Genomic DNA, 23,144 nt, shown 5'->3' with positions numbered 1-23,144 from the left:
GAAAAGACCCCGGATAGAAAATTATCAAGAACATCAGGAGAAAAGACTAGAAAGCTCCTGGCTTGCCCTACGATACCTGCTAACTTTACTAAAAACACCGAAACCAGTGTGTGGCTGAGTGCACTGCTGTGCCTGCGGATCGCATCGTTTGGGCCTCCCGGCTGCGGCCCCCACCGCCAGGGAGGTCGGGAAGAAAAGCCATGAGATCAGGTGATTTGGAAGCAAGAGCCTCAGGAACAGTGTATCCTGGGAAGTGGAAGAATTAACCAGGGACTGGAACAATTTAAAAAAGTAGTTTCTACTCCATTTAAATATTATTTAAATAGTCCGTGATCAAGTTTGAATGAACTTGAAATGGATTGATTGCAGGGGGGTGCACACTCTTGTCCTCTGCACATTAAACAACATGCTCATTGGACCCCATGACTTCAACCCCTCAGACAAGCAGGAGCAAACAAAGCTGCATCCCTGGGCTGCGGGAGGACCCTGTGTCCCGGACCCCCGGAGTCTGGAACTGGTGGAGCTGGTTTGGGGGAGGCCTGGCTGTGGCTGTGGCTGTGGCTGTGGCTGTGGCTGCGGCAGGCCCACTTGGTTCTGCATCCAGGAGTAAAATCCCCGCCTGGCGTTTGGTGTTTTCGGAGGGGCAGACCCCTGGCTGGACAGGGCGGCGGCGCTCAGCGGCCGGCGGGGGTGGAGGCCCCGGTCAGCCCTGCAGTGGGCAGCGCGCCCGGGCGCGGGTCCGAGCCGCCGCCTGGGGGCCAATCAGCGCGCGGCGCCCCTGCCCTGGCCCGCGCCCCCGCCCCGCCCCGCCGGGCAGCAGAGCCGCGGAGGCTGGGGCCGCGCCAGCCGGCGAGGAGGGGCCGAGCCGCGGGGGATCCTGGAATCGGCGGGGAGGTGGGGATTCTGGGAGGAAGGCTCCATTTCCTCCTTCCCGCCGCGCCCCTCGCCGGCACCCCAAGTTCCCATGCGCCGCCCCCCGCGGAGGGAGGATGCTGGGCATGTACGTGCCGGACAGGTTCTCCCTGAAGTCGTCCCGCGTGCAGGACGGGATGGGGCTCTACACGGCCCGCAGGGTCGCCAAGGTGGGTGCCCGGCCCGCGCCCCGCCTCCCCGCGCCCTCCGCGGGCCGAGCGCGCCGGCTTCTCGCCCGGGGTCGCCGGGGCCGGGGTCCTGGGACGGAGGCCAGGTTCCGCGGGGCGGCCTGGCCCGCCGGCCTGGGCTGCAGCGCCACGTCAGTGCCGGCCGCGCCCGCTGCCCGGTCGGGGGGCGGCACTGCCCGGCCCGCGGCAGGATGTCTGGCCTCCCCCGCAGGAAGTGTCCGGCGCAGCCTCCTCTCCGGCACCGCGTCTCCGCGCTGGCTTCGCCCGCGGGCGGGGGTCCCCACGCGCGCACGCGGCCCGCCCCCCTCCTCGCTTCCGTTCGGAGGAGCCCGCCCCGCGCGCAGCCCACGCGGCTCGGTCGTGCTCAGACCCCAGGAGCGCTCAGCCTCCTGCGGGGCCGGGGGTGCCAACTGCAGGAGCTGCTTCCTCCGCCTCAGGGTGTCCCTCGGGCCAGGTCTCTCCTTCCAGAGCAGAGGCAAGTGCGCAGGGAGCACATTGCGCCGTGCCCAGGGGACCAGCCTGGGGGCGCCGATGCTGAAAGCGGAGGCCTAGGAGAGAGGACTGGAAAATTCCAAACCTTTGCATTTGCCACAGTTGGGTCCTAGCGGTTTCTCGGGATCTGTAAAGTCTGGAATCACAGAGGCAGCAGGGGTGAGGTGCCCGGGGTAATGCGGGCCGCCGGTTACGGAGCAGGCACTTTGTGCAGGGTACCTGGTACCCACCCACGGGAGAAACTTCCCCCGCGCCACTCCGCGAGAGCAGCCTTCATCCCGGAGTGAGACGTGCAGGAGCAGCCCTGCAGGGCCTGCCTCCTGCCGGCTACTCAGTTAGGCTTCCAACCCCTGGCTGCCGAGTCCAGAGCTCTGGGTCCTTCCAGAAGGTTCCCTGCCAGCTTCCTAGCACCCCCACTCCACCCTCGACCCCCAATCCCTCCCCCTTAACAGACATGTTTAAAAATGGTGGTGTGGGCAGGAGCAGGCTTGTGCGGGTAAGGGATGCTATCAGGGGGGTCACAGGACTCGGCAGACACCCGGAGGCTTTCTCAGAGCATAGATCTCCCCTCCCTCACCGAAGAGCAGGTGAAGGAGGGCGACCCGCCCCCAGAAGGCGCCCCTGACATGCCCTGTGCTGCCTCCAGGGCATGGTTGGATCGGAGGAGCCCGTGTTCACTCTCTCAGATGGGAGTTTGAGGACTGCTCAGAGGCGCCCCAGGAGCAGAGCCTAACCTGGGTGGGAGGGCTGCTGCATGGATGCTTTTGCCCAATGGATGAATGTGAAATCAGCATTCTCTCAAAGCAGAGGTTGAAATTCTGCCTTAATTCTTTCTCACAAGACATAAAAATTCCCATATGGATTTTTCTTGAAGATCTCAGGCCCAAATGTGAATATTCATACATTATTTTGTTTAATGTTACTAAAAGTGATATACTAAAAAGTTGCACAAATATTAGAATTATTACATAATTCCTTTTTTTTTTGGCCTTATATTATTTAGGTTTTTAGAAATAGCTGGCCCTGGCCGCTTTGGCTCAGTGGATAGAGCATCGGCCTGTGGACTGAAGGGTCCCGGGTCAAGGGCGTGTACCTCCCTTGCAAGCTTCATTCCCAGGGCGTGTGGGAGGCAACCCAACACATCACTGTTTCTTTCTCTCTGTCTTTCTCTCTTTGCCGCCCTCTCCCTTGTACTCTCTGAAAATCAATGGAAAATATCCTGGGAGAGGATTAACAACAACAAAAGAAATAGCTGGTCAATGTATTTTATTTTGATATATTTAATAATTCCAATTTATTTTTCCACATAGTTGATTATTTGGATGTTTTTATTGTTTGGGGTGATAGCATGAAAAGCTTCCAAAATCATCAGGTCACCGCATTTGACTCTTGCAGTACTAACGACACACTTCTGTTTTCCTGGTTCCTGTAACTTCAACATGTAAAACAGATCTCCATCCAGTCACACCTAGAATGCTTACCTGTAGTTCAGGTGAATGTGCAGGTGTTTTCAGTAAATCCAAACGACATCCTGTGAGTGGCATAGATTCATAACGATCATGAGATACTGAACCATGAGGCTGCTGAGCATAGACAGGGTCATGATGACAGGGTGACCGAGGAGCAGCCCCCGCTCCCTTGCCTTCCGCAGGCGGAGGAGGGAATTGAAGCTGGCATCAGATTTGAGGTGAGCAGTAAGGCCCACGCTGAGTGTCCACGCATCTTCTCCCTGTTTGCATGTAGGTTCTGGATTCCCCGGTGTTTCCCCAGTACAGGCCTAACTCTGGCTATAAAACCAGGGGTCTGAGAAGAGAGTATCCCAGCAGTTAAATTAAGGGCCTTAATTTAAAGTTTTCCTATTCTCTAACCAGGTTTTGGAATAGCTCACTTTGATATGTATGTTTCGTAGAATACCTCTGTTGTAGGAAATGATCGCAGTCAAGCCGTCTGTGATTTCACACTCAGAGAATCTAACCCAGTCCTGTTCTGAGATTCTGAGGTTCGGGGATCTTGCTGGAGACTTGGGATTTCCTTACCAAGGGGATCCCGGAATCCTGCTCTACACCCACCTTTCTGTGCAGCGTGTCCTAGAGTGGGGTTCCTGCAGAGAATCCGAATGCAAGGCTCCCCCCCAGTCCGAGGTGTTTCCTTGGTGATGATCTGTTTTGCAGGCCTCCCGCCTCTCCTTGGGGTGTAGGAGGGACGAAATCTACACAGTGAGGAGGAGGGCTCCCTTTCCTTCTGTTGCCTTACTGGGAGTTGCATGAGGAGGGTCCTCTGGTAGCCATTTCCCTGTAAGCCATGGTTGTTCTTGGAGAAGCAAACAGTGGGTGAGAGGCTGTAGGGAAGCCCGTGGTTGGAGCCAGGCGGAGTCTGCACACTGCAGTTTGCTGGGGCTGACAGTGACAGAATGGCGCTGTCCACGCCCTGTGCCCCGGTGCCGAGTGTCATCTCAGGAGCACAGTTGAGGGCTTCGATGAGGATAAGGTATTCTAGGTCACAAAGTGTTATTACGCAGATGAAAACGAATGTTAGTTATGCAAAGCTAATGCATTAAGTGTACATGCAATCAAGTTAAGCAACACACCCCCACCTTACATTTTTTTTATATCCTGACCATTTTTCCCCTTGCTGGCTTATGCAGTAGTTCCCCCTTATCTTTGGGGGACATGGTCCAAGACCCCGAGTGGAACCGGGGATAGTACGGAGCCCTATATATACTACGTCTTTTCCTACACATCCACACCTGTGATAAAGTGCAATGGTAAATTAGGCACAGGGAGAGATGAACAAGGACTACTAATAAAATCGAGCAATTCTAACAATGTACTTAATAAACTTATGCGAATGTGCTGCCTCCCCCCCCCCACCCCCGCCCCGTGATGCCCACTGGGAGAGGAAGGCAGCGGGGCCTGGGCCCTGTGACCCTGCATCAGGCCTTGGACCGCCCATGTCTGTAACGAGCACTCACGGCTTCTCTGTGGGTCTCCGAATCCAGATCACTGCTCTTAGGATGGGGGGGGGGGGGTCACTGCTCAGTAAAGTCGGGTGACTTGGACACAAGCACTGATCCCTCACAGTCCACCCCAGAGCCACGATGGCTGCTGAGTGACCTCCAGGAGGGTGGTGGGGCGTCTACAGGCGGAGGCGCTGGACGAAGGGATGAGCACGTCTCACCCACGGAGCAGAACTCGTGAGATTTCATCACACCCCTCAGAAGGGCCCCCGCTTTAGAACGAGGGAATTGTTTATTTCTGGAATTTTCCATCGCATGATTTGGGACAGAGGTTGGCCGCAGGTAACCCAAACCGAGGAGGGTGAACCCGAGCGAAGGGAGCCACTGTGTCGTTAGTCAGTGCGCAGTGCTGTTTGACATTCTGCTTGAACCCAGAAAGTGGAAAACAGTAGGTTCCTTCGAGCTCCCGGAGCTGTGACTCTGAGGAAAGGTTGAAGGTGGGGAATCCACCACTGCCGGCCTCCCTCCCCTCCCTCCCCTCCCTGCCCTCCCTGCCCTCCCTGCCCTCCCTCCCCTCCCTCCCCTCCCTGCCCTCCCTCCCCTCCCTCCCCTCCCTGCCCTCCCTCCCCTCTCTGCCCTCCCTGCCCTCCCTCCCCTCCCTCCCCCCCCTCCCTTCCCTGCCCTCCCTGCCCTCCCTCCCCTCCCTGCCCTCCCTCCCCTCCCTCCCCTCCCTCCCTTCCCTGCCCTCCCTGCCCTCCCTCCCCTCCCTGCCCTCCCTCCCCTCCCTCCCCTCCCTCCCTTCCCTGCCCTCCCTGCCCTCCCTCCCCTCCCTGCCCTCCCTCCCCTCCCTCCCCTCCCTGCCCTCCCTGCCCTCCCTCCCCTCCCTGCCCTCCCTCCCCTCCCTCCCCTCCCTGCCCTCCCTCCCCTCCCTGCCCTCCCTCCCCTCCCTCCCCTCCCTCCCTTCCCTGCCCTCCCTGCCCTCCCTCCCCTCCCTGCCCTCCCTCCCCTCCCTGCCCTCCCTGCCCTCCCTGCCCTCCCTGCCCTCCCTCCCCTCCCTCCCCTCCCTCCCTTCCCTGCCCTCCCTGCCCTCCCTCCCCTCCCTGCCCTCCCTCCCCTCCCTGCCCTCCCTCCCTTCCCTGCCCTCCCTGCCCTCCCTCCCCTCCCTGCCCTCCCTGCCCTCCCTCCCCTCCCTCCCCTCCCTGCCCTCCCTGCCCTCCCTCCCCTCCCTGCCCTCCCTCCCCTCCCTCCCCTCCCTGCCCTCCCTCCCCTCCCTGCCCTCCCTCCCCTCCCAGCCCTCCCTGCCCTCCCTGCCCTCCGTCCCCTCCCAGCCCTCCCTCCCCTCCCTCCCCTCCCTCCCCTCCCTGCCCTCCCTGCCCTCCCTCCCCTCCCAGCCCTCCCTCCCCTCCCTCCCCTCCCTGCCCTCCCTCCCCTCCCAGCCCTCCCTGCCCTCCCTGCCCTCCCTGCCCTCCCTCCCCTCCCAGCCCTCCCTCCCCTCCCTGCCCTCCCTGCCCTCCCTCCCCTCCCAGCCCTCCCTCCCCTCCCTGCCCTCCCTGCCCTCCCTGCCCTCCCTGCCCTCCGTCCCCTCCCAGCCCTCCCTCCCCTCCCTGCCCTCCCTCCGCTCCCTCCCCTCCCTGCCCTCCCTGCCCTCCCTCCCCTCCCAGCCCTCCCTCCCCTCCCTCCCCTCCCTGCCCTCCCTGCCCTCCCTCCCCTCCCAGCCCTCCCTCCCCTCCCTCCCCTCCCTGCCCTCCCTCCCCTCCCAGCCCTCCCTCCCCTCCCTCCCCTCCCTGCCCTCCCTCCCCTCCCTCTCCTCCCTCCCCTCCCTCCCCTCCCTGCCCTCCCTGCCCTCCCTGCCCTCCCTCCCCTCCCTCCCCTCCCTCCCCTCCCTGCCCTCCCTCCCCTCCCTCTCCTCCCCTCCCTCCCCTCCCTCCCCTCCCTCTCCTCCCTCCCCTCCCTCCCCTCCCTCCCCTCCCTGCCCTCCCTGCCCTCCCTCCCCTCCCAGCCCTCCCTCCCCTCCCTCCCCTCTCTGCCCTCCCTGCCCTCCCTCCCCTCCCTCCCCTCCCTCCCCTCCCTGCCCTCTCTGCCCTCCCTGCCCTCCCTCCCCTCCCTCCTCTCCCTGCCCTCCCTCCCCTCCCTCCCCTCCCTCCCCTCCCTGCCCTCTCTGCCCTCCCTGCCCTCCCTCCCCTCCCTCCCCTCCCTCCCCTCCCTGCCCTCTCTGCCCTCCCTGCCCTCCCTGCCCTCTCTGCCCTCCCTGCCCTCCCTCCCCTCCCTCCCCTCCCTCCCCTCCCTGCCCTCCCTCCCCTCCCTGCCCTCCCTGCCCTCCCTCCCCTCCCTCCCCTCCCTCCCCTCCCTGCCATTCCTCCCCTCCCTCCCCTCCCTGCCCTCTCTGCCCTCCCTCCCCTCCCTGCCCTCCCTGCCCTCCCTGCCCTCCCTCCCCTCCCTCCCCTCCCTGCCCTCCCTGCCCTCCCTCCCCTCCCTCCCCTCCCTGCCCTCACTCCCCTCTCTGCCCTCCCTGCCCTCCCTCCCCTCCCTGCCCTCTCTGCCCTCCCTCCCCTCCCTGCCCTCCCTCCCCTCCCTGCCCTCCCTCCCCTCCCTCCCCTCCCTTCCCTCCCTGCCCTCTCTGCCCTCCCTCCCCTCCCTGCCCTCCCTCCCCTCCCTGCCCTCCCTGCCCTCTCTGCCCTCCCTGCCCTCCCTCCCCTCCCTGCCCTCCCTGCCCTCCCTCCCCTCCCTGCCCTCCCAGCCCTCGGGGCCATTGCCAGCCGCTGGTTGTTCTCCCTCTGACTGTCAGCCACGAGGGCCCTGCGCCAGGCTCTGGGGTGCAGGTGAGCAGAGACCAGGTCTTTGTCCACAGGAGCTTGTTGTCCTGTGTGGGGAGGTAAACAAGTAAGCAAGTAGCAGAGGGAAGCTCACAGATGATGGATGTGTCCGTGTGGGTGACTTTGCCGGGCACCGTGAGGCTTTGCTGCTCAGGGAGATGCGATGGAAGCAGTTCCCATATTGTCGGACTAGTACGGCGACGGAACCGGGTTGTGAGGGTGTGTGAGGTGAGAAGGCCATAGGAAGTCACAGAAAATGCTGGGGGCTCCTGAAGGCTCTATGGGGAGCGGAATTTCACGGGGTCACGTTATTATTATTAACACTGCCTTCATTATTATTATTTTTTATTTTTACATTTATTATTTAAAAAATTATTTTAGAGAGAGAGGAAGGGAGAGTGATAGAGAGAAACATCTATTAGAGAGAAGCATTGATTGGCCGCCTTCTGCACGCCCCCTACTGGGGAGAGAACCTGACAGGCAATCAAACCTGTGACCTCTTGGTTCATGAGTTGATGCTCAACCACTGAGCCACACTGTCCAGGCAATACTGCCCTATGGAGCACTTGAACTTGACTCTTCCATTAACACTGTGAAGTAGGTACTATTATTACATCCCTCTCAGTTGAGGAAATGGAGGCAGAGAGCTTGCAGGGTGACACGTTCAGTGTGGCCTGGGCGGCACGGTAAGGGTGGCCTGTGCTGCTGATTTCAGTGAGTCGCTGGCTTCTGCGCTCTCAGTCAGTTTGGATGGAGCTGAACGGTTTGCAAGTACAATTGTTGGGAACCGTGGGCAGCCTGAAGCTGTCACACAGTCGCGTGTTTGGGAGTCTGGGCTCTCTGCCGGCCATGCCCTTGCGCAGATGACCTCATTTCATTGCCCGGCAGCCCCTGAGGCCTGTTACTGCCCTCAGCGTGCAGGTGACACACTTGCTCCATCATTAGTTCTTGTCAAAAAATTTGCAACGGTCCCGGGTTCACCTTTACTTTTGTTTCTGCTTTCCAGCTCGTTCTTCGTTCTTCACCCCTTACCGGGTCTTCAGATGCCCAGTTACTTCCCTGTGTGTTTAGAAGCCCTGTAGGCCGTCCTCCCAGGTTGCTGGTGGCTTATTCCGCTGGAGGCCGGAGAGGGCATTGCTGAGGCCCAGGGACTGAGCCGCTGAGTGCACAGCAGGTGCAGGGCCTGCCGGCTGGGTCCCTCGGCTCCGCTCCCTTCCCTCGCACCCCCTGCTTTTCTGCCTCGGGGGCTGCTGTGTCCATGAACCCCCCGCTGTCTCCCGCCACCCTGGGCCCTTCTCAGGGGCAGATGCAGGTTCCGCGTTCAAACTTGAGACAGCCCCTGGTGTCTCAAGGGCAAAGCATACTGACAGCACCGCGTGTTGTTTTCCTGTTATCGCCGTAACAGATTCTTACACGCTTAGGGGCTTAACACAACCCGGTTTATCGTGTTATGGTTCCCGAGAACATACATGTAAAATGGGTGGGCAGTCTGATTCCTTCTCCATGTTCTGAAGAGAGCCTGCGCCCCCCCCCCCCTTTACCATTGTCAGTTTCCTGGAGGCTGCCCCCTCCTTTGCTGGGGTCCCACATCCTCCAGCCTCTAGTATGGCTTCTGACCCCCCTGCCTCCTCTGTGAGGATCCCTGTGATTGGGTTGGGCCACACAGACAGACAGGGTAGTCTCCCGTCTCAGGACCCTAACTAGTCACATTCCACGGGAGGTAACACGCTCCCAGGCTCTCAGGATTAGGATGTGGACATTCTGGGGCTGTTAGGCATCCTGCCACAGCTCCCAAGCTCAGCGCTTCCTTGCCTAGGCTACGGGGAACATTTTACCATGACTAGCTGGGGTGAGTCCCCACGTGCCGGTCCCGATCAAATGTACCCACCACAGGCCTGCCGAATGCAGGAGTATCCCACCTTATCTTCAGAATGGTCCTGGCTGAGGGGGGCAGCGTTGGGGTTCACGCAGTGAAGCCTGGGTGCGCGGGCCTCTTGTAAAGAGGGAGACAGGTCTGGACTGAGTAGAAGGAGGAGGAGATGCTGATGGTGTTCTCAGCCATGGTGAGCAGACTCAAGTGCACGATCTCATGTTACAGATGAAGACACAGGAGCCAGAGCAGCCCTGCGCGGTCTGGCTGAGGACAGCTGCCCCTCCGCACCCACAGTCCCCCAATACCTGCCCCCTGTCCTTCAAACCAAGGCCACGCCTCCCCCAATACCTGCGCCCTGTCCTTCAAACCAAGGCCACGCCTCCCACAATACCTGCGCCCTGTCCTTCAAACCAAGGCCACGCCTCCCCCAATACTGCGCCCTGCCTTTCAAACTTGGTAAGGCCTTTGTGGTAGGGACGTGTGGTGGGGTAACATCTCAAGTAACATACCTGACATAAAGGTTTACATTTGCGTCTTGGAAGAGACAATAAGCTAAAAAGGCAAGTTGGATAGGGTTTGAAACATGGGAAAGAGGAAACCTAAAGGAAAAGTACGTGGAAGCATAGAGGGAAAAGCACACCATAGGCATAAATGTTGACACAGGAAGAGGAGGTGAGCTGTGAAGGTGACCACAGAGACGGTGGATTGCAGGCGCCCTACCCCCCCCCCCCCCCGAAGTGTTTGTTGTACTAACTGGGGCTGATGGCCAGTGTGGACACAGCGGGAGCGCGGTCACCGCCCACGCCCGCACATGTGTGTCTCTTCTGTGCTCATAGGTGGCGACTCCATCCAGCTTTGCATGTCCTGGGTTATTACAGCTTGAAAAAAAGTGTAACCCACTTATATGAATGTTCCCTGAGAAACTTCATATTTTACTTGTGATAACAGCTACAGTTAACTCAACAAATTCTTATGGAGCCACTGGACTTGCTAGGCACTGGGCTGGTTGCTAGTGACGAGGGTGAGTGACAGATGACATCACTGTTACTCAGCTTGTGTCTGAGCCCTGCAGCCAGCCTGCAAGGGGATGGCCCTTATCCTGGTTTTATAGATGAGGGAGCGGATCTTGAGGAAGGTTATGTCAGTAATAAGTGAGTTAGTCAGAATTGGAACTCAGATCATCCCCTATATCCTTCTCACTAAAACAAAACCCAACACTCTTCTCTACGCTGATAAAGTGCTGTTTCTGTGCTCGTATACCAAATACCTGCTCCAACACTTAAAACATGACTTTCCCCAAACGAGACAAGAGTAAACCCATTTCATCGTCTGGCATTTCTCACTTCACAGTATCTGGTGGCAATCCCTCAAGTAATCTTTTTTGCCTGAATATATGTGTGTGGCTGTGGCTGTGCCACACTTTGCATTTGCTCAGGCCTTGTACACCTTTGCCCCCAGGATCTGCACCGACCGCTGGGAACACGCCAGTGAACAGATAGAAATGGGCTGCGGGGAGCCTGCGTTCCCGGGAGGCAGACAGAGGCAGCATCAGGTGGATTCGTGCTGCATCAGGATGTGATCGGTGCCACGGGGGAAAGGCACAGCAGAGCTGGGTGTGGGTGACTTGGCAGAGAGTGTGGGTGTCTAGGGTGGGTGTTCTATAAACGGGGTCCAGCCAGTGCTCCCCAAGCAGGCGAGACCTGAGCAGTGACTCCAAGGACGGAGTAGCCAGACCTATTTCTAGGGGCAGCGCCCTCTAGGCAGCAGCCAGAGCGAGGGCCCTGGGGTGGGGTTTGCCTGTTGTGTCCAGACAAGGAGGCCGGTGAGGCCGTGATGGGTGAGCCAGGGGCCGCGTCCGGGGCAGGAGGCCAGAGGGTCAGTGAAGGGAAGTGTGTGAGCCCAGGAGCCACATCTCAGACCTGCCAGGCCCTGGGACAGACACTGGCTTTCCTGGGAGTGACATGGGAGCAGCTGCAGGCTCTGAGCGAGGCGTGACAGGCTCTGAGTTTATCAAGGGTCACTCGTCTGCTGTTGGGAATACTGGGGCCGGGCAAGCGTGTCACCGGGGAGACTGGCCAGGGTTCCTGCAGCCGTCCACGTGAGAGGCGGTGCTGAGACGGCGGCCATGCTGGGAGACGGCGGTGACGGAATATGCTGCTGGGATATGGGTGAAGGAAAGGGAAGGTCACGGGCATTCAAGGACTTTAGCTGGAGAAATGGGAAGGGATGGAGTTTCCAGTGCATTACCCAGGCCCCGGGAGAGAGCCTCTCACCAGTCTGGGCCGGAACCGAGGCTTCCCCTCCCCCAGCTGCCCGTCTGTGACAGGCGCGGTTGTCTCAGGAGAAGCAGGTGGTTTGGGCTGGGTTAGGGAAACGGAGCTGCACGCAGGTCCCCATATTTGCAGAATCTCTCCTTCCTCACGTCTCCTGCGCCGCCCATGTCATACTCATTTCATACGTGTTGCATTTCTTAAAGAACAATTCTGCTGCGTCCTGGGCACGCTGCTGCTGTGCTCTGACTCCCGCCGGATCCGCACAGAGTGATGGAGCCCACTGCCGGGCCTCCGCCTTGCGGATCTTCTCCAGTAACGGGAAGGCGGCAGGGCCTTTGCTGTCGCTCCGTGGCTCAGAATGCCAGGGTGGGAGACTGCGACTCTCCTGGCCCCGGGCGCTGCTGCAGCCCAGCTCCAGGCCTCTGCCAGGTGCAGGGAACGCAGGGCCCGGCTTCCCCTCTGGCCCAGCTCTCCCTGAAGGGCTTCCGTGGTTTCGCTTGCAGGTTGTTAGCTCTCCTCCTTGGAAACGGGAAGCTAGTAGGGGTAGTTTTTCTACCTGAATGCATCAGTGCCCTGCACCCGCTCAGCGCCCGGCACTAAGGACAATGGGTGGGTACAGGGAGGCAGTCACAGCAGGGGAGGGAGATGGGCTGTTTTCAGAATTGCGCTTTTCAGAACCGCACTGAGTGGAAGGCTGATGGTGTTGCCAGGGAGAGGCGGGCCCAGGACCTTGACGTTGGAATACACTTATGTCCCAAGGGGCGACTCGGCTCCTCTGTGAGAGCATCGTCTCACACACCGGTGGTTCAGCTGCAGGCGGTCCACCAATGCGTTTCAGCTGCACGGACGTGTTTCTTATCTGCCGAGCCATTTCAGAGCAGATCACAGACTTGGTGACAGTTTACTCCTCAGTATTTCAGCACCAGGGCGTTCTCCTGAATAGCCCTAATAGCCCAACAAAAAACCCAGCAATTTCTTCGTGTTCTCTAACTCCAGCCCCTACGCAGATGACTCCAATTACGTCCAGAATATGTACACCAGGACCCCTCACGGACCTCCCAGCCCACGTGGCTATCTCTGTCACTCTCTTCACAGCCTCCCCGTCGCCCCTCTGTGCTCCGTCGCAGGGACTTTGCCAGGAGACCGGCTTGCTCAGGGTCTGGTTGCTTGCCCCGGGCTTCCTTTACACGCTCTCCATCTCCGCATTTCTTCTCACCTGGAGGCCAGACGGACGTCTCGCCTTTCTGCTTGTCCACACACTGACGTTGTGTATGGAATGCCTCTCCCAGCCAGAGGTCGCTTTCTTTCCTTTTCTTTCATCCTTTTTTGTTAATCCTCACCCGATGGTATTTCCCCAGTGATTTTTAGAGCGAGTGGAAGAGAGAGGGAAAGGCCTCCAACATGAGCCCAGACCAGGGCCAGAGCTGGGGAGGAGCCTGCAACCGAGGTACGTATCCTTGAGCGAATCGAACCCGAGACCCTTCAGTCCGCAGGTCGATGCTCTATCCACTGAGCCAAATTGACTAGAGCCAGAGGTGGCTTCCTTCATTGCAATAAGTGGTGCAGCGTTAGCAGTGGGACAGGAGAGACGCAGGAAGCAAACGCCCCCCTCTCACGTGTTTTATCCACGCGTGTTATTCACGTGCTCATTCTAGGCAGCGTGATCCCCGGGTGCGGGGTGAGAGACAGGTACGGGATGAGGGCTGCGCATGCTCGCTCGCCCTTCGCCCCTGGAGGAGCCTGGAGAGTCAGCCAGCACCCAGCACGGGCGTGGCAGACAGTGGGCGAGGAGGGCAGGAACGGCTGGCGTCCCACTCCCCTGCAGCAGGGGTGCGTCCTCTCGTCCTCTCGCACGGCTAGTACCGCAGCGCTGCGTCACGTGACTTTCCTATTATAAAGGCACTTTGTGCTTAGCCAGTCGTCTGTGAGCTGACACTACGGATGGATATCTGTTCCACGGTCCACCTTTGCCCAGTGGTTGTAGCATCTATTGATAATCCTCCCTCAGTTGTATGATTAGGAATTTCAAAATGCTGATTTCACTCCAGTGCCCCCCCCCCACCCCGTCCTGTAAGCTGGCGTCCTCCGTAGCGAAGAGCTCCCCTTTGTGGTTGCTGCCGGCTGGACCCCTGCCCTGGGGTTATTACGGAGAAACTAGGACAAACGCCTTGTTCTTTCATCTTGTTCGCAAGTTGCTATCCTTAATGATGTCAAAGGAGGTTCTTTTAAAAACAAAATTTTCTTCTTTCTCTGACAATCATTATGGACGTAGGAGCTTGCTAATGTGTTTCAATCCATTACCCTCTTGGTCTCTGATTCTCAAACTGCTGTCCATTTGGCCTGCGGGAGCTCGTTCTAGTGCGATTTAAGATCTAGAAGAGATCTTCGGTCCCCAAGTGTGGCAGCTGAGGAGACGGAAGCTCAGAAGTGTGTGATGTGTCACAGCTGGGTAACGCAGACGGGTTGGGGTTCGGGCCTCCTGAAGCCTCGGCTGGTGGGGCCCCCCCAGGCTAAGAGGGTAAATCTGCAGTAAGTCTTGCTTTCAACTTCTTACTAATTGTATTAAGCTAATTAACAGAAGATGGCCCACATGTTTGCAATCATACGTTTCTTGTTTATTAAAAGTTATTGTCCAGCCCGGTGGGTGGCGAATTGAATGGATTCCTGATTTGCTTTGTTCAGCAACCAGAGAGCAGCACCGTGGAGCTGGGCACTGGGCGGGGCACCGGGCGGGGCCGAGGGCCACTTTGACTTGGACAGTTTGGTGTCTGTAGGTGGGATTTGTCCTGCAGTCACATTGTGCTGGACCTGCACACAGTTCTGAAAAGCTGAAATTCATTTCCAAGATAGAGAAGTAGGGATTTCCCATGCGCACGCGAGTCGTCAGCTTCCCTGAAATGTTTGGGCTCTCGGCAGCATTGGGCCCCACGGGGACGTGGCCACATTGAACCTGATGGAAACACCGTGCCAGCCGGCGTGCCCTGCCCGCGTCTCCTGGCCACTCGCGACCTGGCCTTGCTGTTTGTTGTTGGATGTCTGATGTCGCTTCCTGCCCAACCTTGTAAGCGTTTGAGATCGTGGCCCTTGAGATGGTTAGAAGCGGAGAATTCTGGGAGGGCTCTTCCCGTGACATCACAGGCCGAAGGCTGTGTCAGTAACGCAGGCCCACGGGAAGGGGTAGGGCCGGCGTCCTCCTGCGGCTCCTGGGACATCTTCCCCCGCTTAGTCACGGAAGGTGAACCGACGATGACCAGCCAGCTGGGAAAGTTTGAAATTTTCAAAAAACTAGTTTGAGACATTGGTTTCCTGCCTGTCATTAATTATGGACCTTATATTAGGTGTTTGATGTGCTAAGACATATATATATATATATATATATATATATATATATATATATATACACACACATACACACACACACACACACACGTATACATAAATATATGTATACACACGCACACACACACAACACACACACACCTCGGTAGAACAGACTAATTTGGGTGAGGGAGTGTCTGTTAAAGCCGAAAATCCATTCTATAATAAAGTAGGTTTTCCGAATATGTGTGTAAAAATATTGACAAATTTGTTATTTACCCATTTTTACGTATGTAGGCATGTTTGTGTAATGAAAATTAAGTGTGTATGAAAAGTTTAATTTCATAGAAAATTAGACAATTTCATATGTTTCAACTAAAAGAAAAATAATTACATATAACATACGTATAGTATGTGGCCCAAACCTTCCTCTCACAGGTGTGCCGCCCACATTGGAGTGAAGCCCCGGGATGGAAGGGCTTCCTCTGAGGTAGACTTTCCATGGGAAGAGGCGAGTGACTACGCAGGTGTGCACTGACGACGTGATGACACAGTGCCGCCTGTGCAGCGGGAGCCACAGTGAACAGGGTCGGGCTGGTTAGGGGAAGGGTCAGCGTGAGAGTGGGTGCGGTGAGGATAAATCCCCCCCTGAAGCCAGCCATCCGTTGTCCTTTTTATCTGCCGGGTTTCTCACCGCCAGAGCTACGGAGGGTTACCAGTTGGCTCGTCACAGGTTGTAACCTGGCAGCCACAGAAACTCCAGTGCCTTTGATCAGATTATCCTCACGCACTCACATGTGTGCTTCGAAGGCCATCGCATCACATCCAGAGAGCTCAGGTTCCCATACATTTGCTTCCTCCACGTATGTTTTTATGTCGGTGTCTTTTCAAACTGTGGTGGCGGCCTACTGGTGAGTTGTGAAGTTAAGTTATTGGGTCAAAACTAGTATTTTAACACAAGTGATTAACATAGAGGAGACAGTATGAGCGTGCTTTGTGCCGAGCAAGGGTAGTGTTGCGTCACGAAATTCCCATTTTAGTTTTACGTGTGTGTGTTTCCGTGTGTATATGCGCATTTGCCTGGCTGACATGCAAAGTGTATTTCTTACTCTGGTGTGAGGAAAACAGTGGGGAGCTGCATCTCTGGTGTTCGGGTTAAGGCAGAGTGACTGCTCGCTATGAACAGCGAGGCCCTCACGTCCGAGTTCTGCTTCCTATTTGCAATATCCAAAGCTGTCAGTCCTTCCAGGCCTGTCAGCGGAGCAGAGCCCTGCCCGGCTCTGGTGCTCTGACTGGCTGTGAGCCCAGGTATTCTTCTAAATCCTCCCATTTGACAAAGCCAAGCCCAGGGCAGGTTCCTTACAGCAAACTCCATGCAGGCAGGCAGCCGGACACCAGCTGGTGAGGACATAGCTTTCTCACATAGCAGCATCTCTGTACCCACAGCTATTTGCCCCCTAAACAGACCGCCTTACACTGTAGCGGTACCTGAGCTCTCTGGCTCAGCAGCTTCTCCCGTCTCCCTGCCCAGCACACTGGCGGGGCAACCTGGCAGCTGCACCTGAGCTCTCTGTGAGCTCTTAGCCTCCCATCATAGCAGTCCCAGCTCTCAGCCCCGTCTCAGCTGTCCTGTCCCCTGCACACATGGGCGCTACATGCTCTGTGCCTGCCGCCTCTCCCTCTCTGAGCGTTTGCTAGCTCTGCTCAGCTGCTCTCTCTAGCAGACTTCTTCACACACCTGGCCAGTGTCCTGAATATTATTTCAGAGGTCAAGCAGGCTGGCTGCCAACAGTGCCATCAAGCGTTTGGGCTGCGGAAGGGCACAGTGTACCGTGTGTCCTTGCGCCTGCTCATGGGGTCTTGGCCTGATTGGGATTCCCAGGCTCACAGGCTGGTAAGGGTCCTGGGCTCAGGGCGGCCTTGACCAGCTGGTGCACTCCAGTGTCCCCACCGCATGCATCTGGGTTTCCTTCCTCCTCAGTCTTTTGCGGAACTGATGGATTCCTTGTTTTTCCTCCAAATTCGCACTCACTGTCCTGGGTAGACCGGTTGCCTTGGAGAGTGTGTACACCTATGGCCACCTGCCATGCTGTTAAAGGCTGAGCACGTGACCAAGGGGAGGGAACAGTTGCACCACGTGGGTTAATACCAAATCCTCACACTTACTACCAACACACTCCTGTATTTCAGTCTGTCGTCCTGAGTGGCTTCATCCTCAGTGTCGCCATTCAGGGCCACAGTCACTGCTGAGTGACCGCCGGGAGCAGGCGCCGGGCGGGTGGTGAGGAAAGTCCTCCCCTGGGCCTGCGGCTGTCTGCCCGCGTCTGAGAGGCCTGGGGCAGGCACAGCGCCTGAGCCCTCCACTGGGGCAGGCCACGGGCTCTGACCTCGGCTAGGTGACGGACCGTCGCAAGTGAGTGACGGGAGCCCTGGCGTCCGGTTACCTTCCTTGTTGCCTGGGGCATCCTCACAGTGGCCTGGCTGGCGTGTGGCACATGCTGTTCAGGGAACGCTCACTTCCCTCCCCGTCCTTGCATTTCTCGTACAGCTTTTCCTAACCGCCACTCCGGCCTGGTGAGGCCCCGGGCAGGCGGGAATGATTCCCTTTTACAGAAGCGTCTTTGGGCTGTGCCTGCCCGAGGGGTGATGCTGCGTGTCCAGCGTCCGCGTGGGGCGGCCCGTGACGCACGGAGGCTCCCAGCCTCTCTGATGCTGCTCCTCGCACCCTGGACCAGGCCCGCGTGCTGCTCTGAAGAGCAGTGTCCCTGTCCTTGGTGCACTCAGGCCCTTGGCTTCGTCTGTAACCTGAGGGGCTGGTCGGCTGTCGGGGCCCCTTTAAGCTGTAGCAGTTTTCCCGCCCCAGGGCTGGCTTCGCTGCTGCTCAGGAAGCAGTTGGTCGTCCTCGGAACATTGCTTTGGTGGTTATTCCCCCTGACTGCTCCTCACAAGTTTCCCTGGAGAGAGTGGTGGCTGCTTCCTCCTCCAGCTCCTCGGGGAGGGAAGGTCCTGCCGAAGACCAGGCGCAGGCGGGCGGGAGGGCACACGGCTGTTTCCCCCGCACACATCTCTACCGAACATCTGGCAGCAGAGTCCCCCCGCCCCCGCCCCTGTCGCCAGTCCCTGCTTCTTCCCTTCGCGAGAAAAGGGCCACTACCTATTGGCCTGCCTCACAGGTCCCCCACGGCCCTCTGCAGCCACTCCTGCTGCCCAGGCTCTCACCTGGCGCTGGTCACAGTGCAGCCCCGGTCCCCCTCCCAGAGCCTGCGATTAAGGAGCCCAGGACCCTGATGCTGAGATCCTCACGCAGAGGGGCTGCAGGCAGGCACTGGGGACCCTCACCCAGGGGGGCTGCAGGCGGGATTCTCACCCAGGGGGGCTGCGGGCGGGACCCTCACCCAGGGGTGCTGCAGGCGGGACCCTCAGCGGGCACCATGGTCTCTGGTTTCGCTGTGCCCTTGGCTGTTTGAATGTTGGCAGGAGAATTTAAACTTTATTTGTGAAGTCTTCCTCCGAGCATGGGAAGCCTGCTTCTTCCTTCGTCATCGCTGGGCTGGCTGTGTGATTTTTATGGGAACCAGGTGATTTCGGCCTGGTGGGCTTGTCTCTCACGCCAGGCGGAACCCAGGGCTCCTCATTCCGGGACCACTCGCCAGAGGCAGGGCCTCAGTCTCCTGGGAATTTGAATGTTACGCAGTTTAACCCTTTGAGCTTGGCTCCTGTATCTTGGATTCAGGATCTGAGGCTAGAAACAGATTAAGTTGGATTTTTAATGTTTTGTGTTGTATAAATCAGTTAATATTTTAAATGTGTCTCAATCCTGGGGCATGAAGATGCAGAGAAAAGCATCTCTTCCCGAAGAGGAATGATAGCTTACTTGAAGTCACTGGCTGTGACCTAATGCCTGTCCTGTGTACCCCCTGCAGGGCGAGAAGTTCGGGCCGTTCGCCGGGGAGAAGAGGAGGCCCGAGGAGCTGGACGAGCACATGGACTACAGGCTCATGTGGGAGGTGAGCGCGGGACGCTGCTTTAAGCCTTTAAAGCATGTGTCTGCGTACACTCCGAGCGCATTTACCAGGCGGGTTAATGAGTGTTGACTCCAGGTGGCTTACAGCAATGCAATATTGCCATTTTAAGGAAGCTGAGTAACTTGAAAGTTTAGCATTTGAAGAAGAGTATGGTTGACATGCCTTCCTAGACATTCTAGAACTCTGAAGTTTATGTAGTTCCTCCCCGGAAAAGGAATTTCCCAGCATAAGGGTGTTTGGGTGTCAAAATAAGCATGTGCTAGGACCGGATTTGGATTTTAGATTCGCTTTCTGTGTGGAATTACATTCCTTTACCTTTACCTCCCGGCTGCAGACCTAGTGGCTTAGAGACCAACTCAGCTCCATGTTGGAATGAAAATCCCACCTTAAAACATACCATCCTTTAACCACATGATACTTGCATCTGTCTCAACATGAGGACATCAGGGAAAAGCAACAGGATGAAACGGCGCTCTCACCAGGTCCTGCTCTGTCCACCTCTTCAGAGGTGTGGTCCCGCGAGGGCCCAGCAGTCACGCTGTGGGCATGTTAGAAGATTGGCATCTATTGATTTTTCAAGATCTCCCCTCTTGAGGGTTGCTGAGGGAAGCTGTGTTTGACACCTGAGGCCATGGAGTTAGCAGGGCAGTCGGTCATTACCGCCTACCAGGCAGCAGCATAGTATGAAATGTAGAATTTCCAAGCATCAGGTCTTTACTTATGTTTGCCAGCAGAAAAGATTTTGTGTCTCTGGCTAAATAACATATTTTCAAAAATATAGCTACCAAAATACATGATTACAAGCTTTGCAGGTGTTTTTTTTTTTTTTTTTTAAATATATATTTTATTGATTTTTTACAGAGAGGAAGGGAGAGGGATAGAGAGTTAGAAACATCAATCAGTTGCCTCCTGCGCACTCCCTACTGGGGATGTGCCCGCAACCAAGGTACATGCCCTTGACCAGAATCGAACCTGGGACCCTTGAGTCCGCAGGCTGACGCTCTATCCACTGAGCCAAACCGGCCAGGGCATTTTGCAGGTGTTTTTATAAGAACTGTTAACCTCCTTGCATTATAGTAAATTATTATCTACACTAATAAAAGAGAAATATGCAAATTGACCATCACTTCGCGACACCCATCAGCCAATCAGGAGTGAGTATGCAAATTAACCCAACAAAGATGTGGCAGCCCCGCCCCCAAGCCGCTCTGGGCCTCTGGGCAGCATGCAGGCATGGAGCAGCTGGGTGGGGCGGGATGCCTGCTGTGAGGGAAGGGCGGGGGGGCGAAGGGAGCTACAGGAGTGACGCTTCAGCCAGAGCAAAGACTGAAGGCTCCGGCCAGAGCAAAGGCCTGGGTCCCGGGTGCCAGAGGAAATCCGGTGCCGGCAGCCAGGGGAAGGAAGGCCTATTGCACGAATCTTCGTGCAACGGGCCTCTAGTTTCAAAATAAATGGATATACCAGACACACTGGGACCTCTCATGTAATTGGGCTTTCAAAACAATAAATACGGATTTTGGGGGGAAATTTCTTCTCAACCCCCCATCTCCACTTCACTTACACACGGGGGTGTCTTCTAATTAAGAACTCCCCTTTCCCTGCTTCGAACCAAGGAAGACCTGGTGGGAGCTGGGGGAAGCCTGAAGTATCTGCCTCATTAACAGATGGGCAGGAACCCTTCGTTCATGGCCCCAGAAAAGCCTGGAGACAGTGACGGGGATCCCAGGCCTGATGTGGACTTTATACTCTGCTTCCTAAATCTCGGTCTTTGTACCGCGTGTGGCAAGAGTTGGGCCTGGGAGGTAGAATCTGAACGTATTTGTCCATCAGCTGCACGGACACTGGTGGCCAGACTCGCCTGGAGGGCACCAGCGAGCCTGGGCAGGGGCAGGGCCCAGCCCTTGGAGAGGCTCATCTGAGAGGTGGCAGGGAGGCGGGCACAGGGCAATGACTGGCAGGGTCTCAACACCCAGCTGAAGAGAAGGAGCTGGGAAGGGGCGGGACCCAAAGGTCATCACTCTAATTCCTCGCTCTCGGAGGAGAAAGTGGGGACACAGAGAGCGGGGCGGGAGTTCTTGACCGCGAACACAGACCTGGAGAATCTGTGTTTCTTTGCTCATCCTGAAAAATAAGGCTGCTGCTTGGGATTCTCTCCAAAGCCAAACCAGGCCTGGGAAGGGAGGCGTGGATGCAGACAGGGGATTAGCAGTTGTGCTTTGGGTGGATTCCAGAATGCACGCGAAAAGCCCAAGGGCCAGGAACAACCAAGGCGGCTTTGAAGCAGACGATAGGACTGAGGGCTTATCCTGTCAGATATCAGGGCTCAGTGTAAACGGATTCTAGCTTAACCCTGCGGTGTCACGGTGTTGGGGTGTGAGCAGGGAGAGGCAGGCAGCACTGCCTTCGGCAAAGGTGTCCTCAGCACTGTGGTGGGGAAAGGCGGGTTGACAGTGACAGTGTTGGGTGAGGATGATACCCCATGGATGAAAAGCATCCTGGCCCCTGACTCACAGCATGTATGACAAATCCATGTGAGATCATGAGGGAAGCATGTCAGGTAAAAACAATACACCGTTAGAAGAAAGTCAGGGCACCTTCATGATCTTAGAGTAGGAGGAGGTTCTTAAATCGTAAGCAGTAGCCGTGTGAAGGGGAAAAGGTAACTTGGAGGCTAGTCAAATGAAGAACTGTTGGTCAGAGGGCATAATGAAGAGAACGAAAAAGCAGGGATAGGGACGGGGGAGAAGATCCTTCTAAGGCATTTGTCTGCAAAAGTATTTGTGTCCAAAATATATTAAGAAACTACAAACTGATTTCAAGATAAAAAAATGGGCAAAACACTTGAACAGGCACGTCACACAAGAAGATACCCAAATGGCCGGTACACCCGAGAGATGGCCAAGTTCATTGCCGCCTGGGAAACCCAAACCGGCAGCAGGAGGGAGTCACTGAGCGCATTTCATCTGGAGCCGGAGGTGGTCGTGCGTGCCTGGAGGAGAGCCCTGTGTCGCGGTGCGTGGTGCTCGGTGCGGAGAGAGGCCGAGGAGGCGGGCGTCGGCAGGGCGCCGGGCAGGGAGGGCTGTTCTGTGGTCCAGGAGTGATTGGCTGGTGGCTGACTCGGCCTTCGCAGGGGGGCTGGTGACAAGTGGCTGGCTTCCAGTTGGAAGTTGGTGGAGGTAACTCACACCCATGGGGCTTGCTGATACGTTGTGTTTTGAAAGAGAAAAGTCTAGAATGACTTTGAAATGTTTGGCCTGAGCCACCTGGGTGGCAGGTGGTGACATACCTGAGGTAGGGCATTTGGGGGAGAGAGGGAAGGGGTAGGACGATGGGGTGGATCCTGCCTGGGAACTTGTGAAGAGAGGGCATTGTGCTAACTTCACTGCCAGGTGTCTACAGCATAAACTTAATTGGATAAAAGTACAGTTTGCGTCATAGTCATTAGTTAAAAACTCCGTATTCAAGAAACATAATGGTTACATGTATGTTATTGTCAACACTGGCATGCTTAGAGAACGTAAAATGCAAAGGTTGCAGAAGGAAACGGCTTTTGGATCCCCGAGCTCCTCCCCCGGGTGTTCCTGCTTTGCACTCTTTCTTTGCCCTGCAGACGGTGACGGACTGAAGCTGGTTTTCCGAGGAGCCGGTGGGTTGGATATTGAAGCGGACGTTTTGTTTAGATGTTTTCTCTCTCTTTGCAGTGGTTCTGTGATCGCAGCTGGTCTGCTGCTTGGGAACTTGATTCAGCACCAGGTTTCCAATGTGTTTTAGTTTTGGGGGGAAATGTTTTCAATTGTTTAAAATCTTTTATTTTCCTTGATTGTTTATGGAAGTCTTTTTAGGTGTTTGGAACAAAGAATTGTCTTCACCAAATGTTTTCCTTTTGCAGACGATAGCAAAAACCTTTGTTTTAGGTTCCAAATGGAACCACTTAGACGTCCGTGGGCAGATGCCACCCAGGAAGCCCGGTGGAATGCTGGGAACCCCAAACCAGCGCCGTGGCCCGTTCCTCCCGACCCGGGCCCGCTCCTCGGGGGGAGGCAGAGCAGTGGGTGGGGCGTGTCCTCGGGGCGTTCGGCGTGGGCTTTGTGCTGCCTTTCTGCTTTGCACAGGGAGGCTCCGCCCTGAGGACTCCAGCCCGCTTCTGGCCCTTCCCCCAAACCCGGCCTCGGACTAGGAGCGTCCTGGGCATCCAGGCCACGGAGTTGGTTAAAAAGGCAAGAAACAGCGATGTCTGCATTGTTGGAAAACTCGCCGTAATTGTGGTTCTGATCACAACCGACAGCGCGATAGG

The 23,144-nt window shown here is 56.8% G+C and overlaps 1 protein-coding gene across 3 annotated transcripts in view; it reads left to right on the top strand.

Annotated features, from left to right (window-relative positions):
- The first annotated feature begins 836 nt into the window (after positions 1 to 836).
- Positions 837 to 23,144, top strand: part of PRDM5 (PR/SET domain 5) — a 119,320-nt gene continuing 97,012 nt past the window's right edge. For 2 of the 3 annotated variants that reach the window (XM_079771911.1, XM_079771913.1), the window contains exons 1-2: positions 837 to 1,082; positions 18,749 to 18,832. In XM_079771911.1, coding sequence (XP_079628037.1) covers positions 990 to 1,082; positions 18,749 to 18,832 — 177 coding nt within the window. In that variant the 5' untranslated portion in view covers positions 837 to 989. The remainder of the gene's footprint in view (positions 1,083 to 18,748; positions 18,833 to 23,144) is intronic. The other variant, XM_079771912.1, reaches the window with a different exon arrangement.

Source organism: Cnephaeus nilssonii, assembly GCF_951640355.1.
Source record: "Cnephaeus nilssonii genome assembly, chromosome: 5".
NCBI classification, from domain to species: Eukaryota; Metazoa; Chordata; class Mammalia; order Chiroptera; family Vespertilionidae; genus Cnephaeus; species Cnephaeus nilssonii.
The sequence above is the reverse complement of the archived record's forward strand: the minus strand, read 5'-3'. Positions and strand labels throughout refer to the sequence as shown.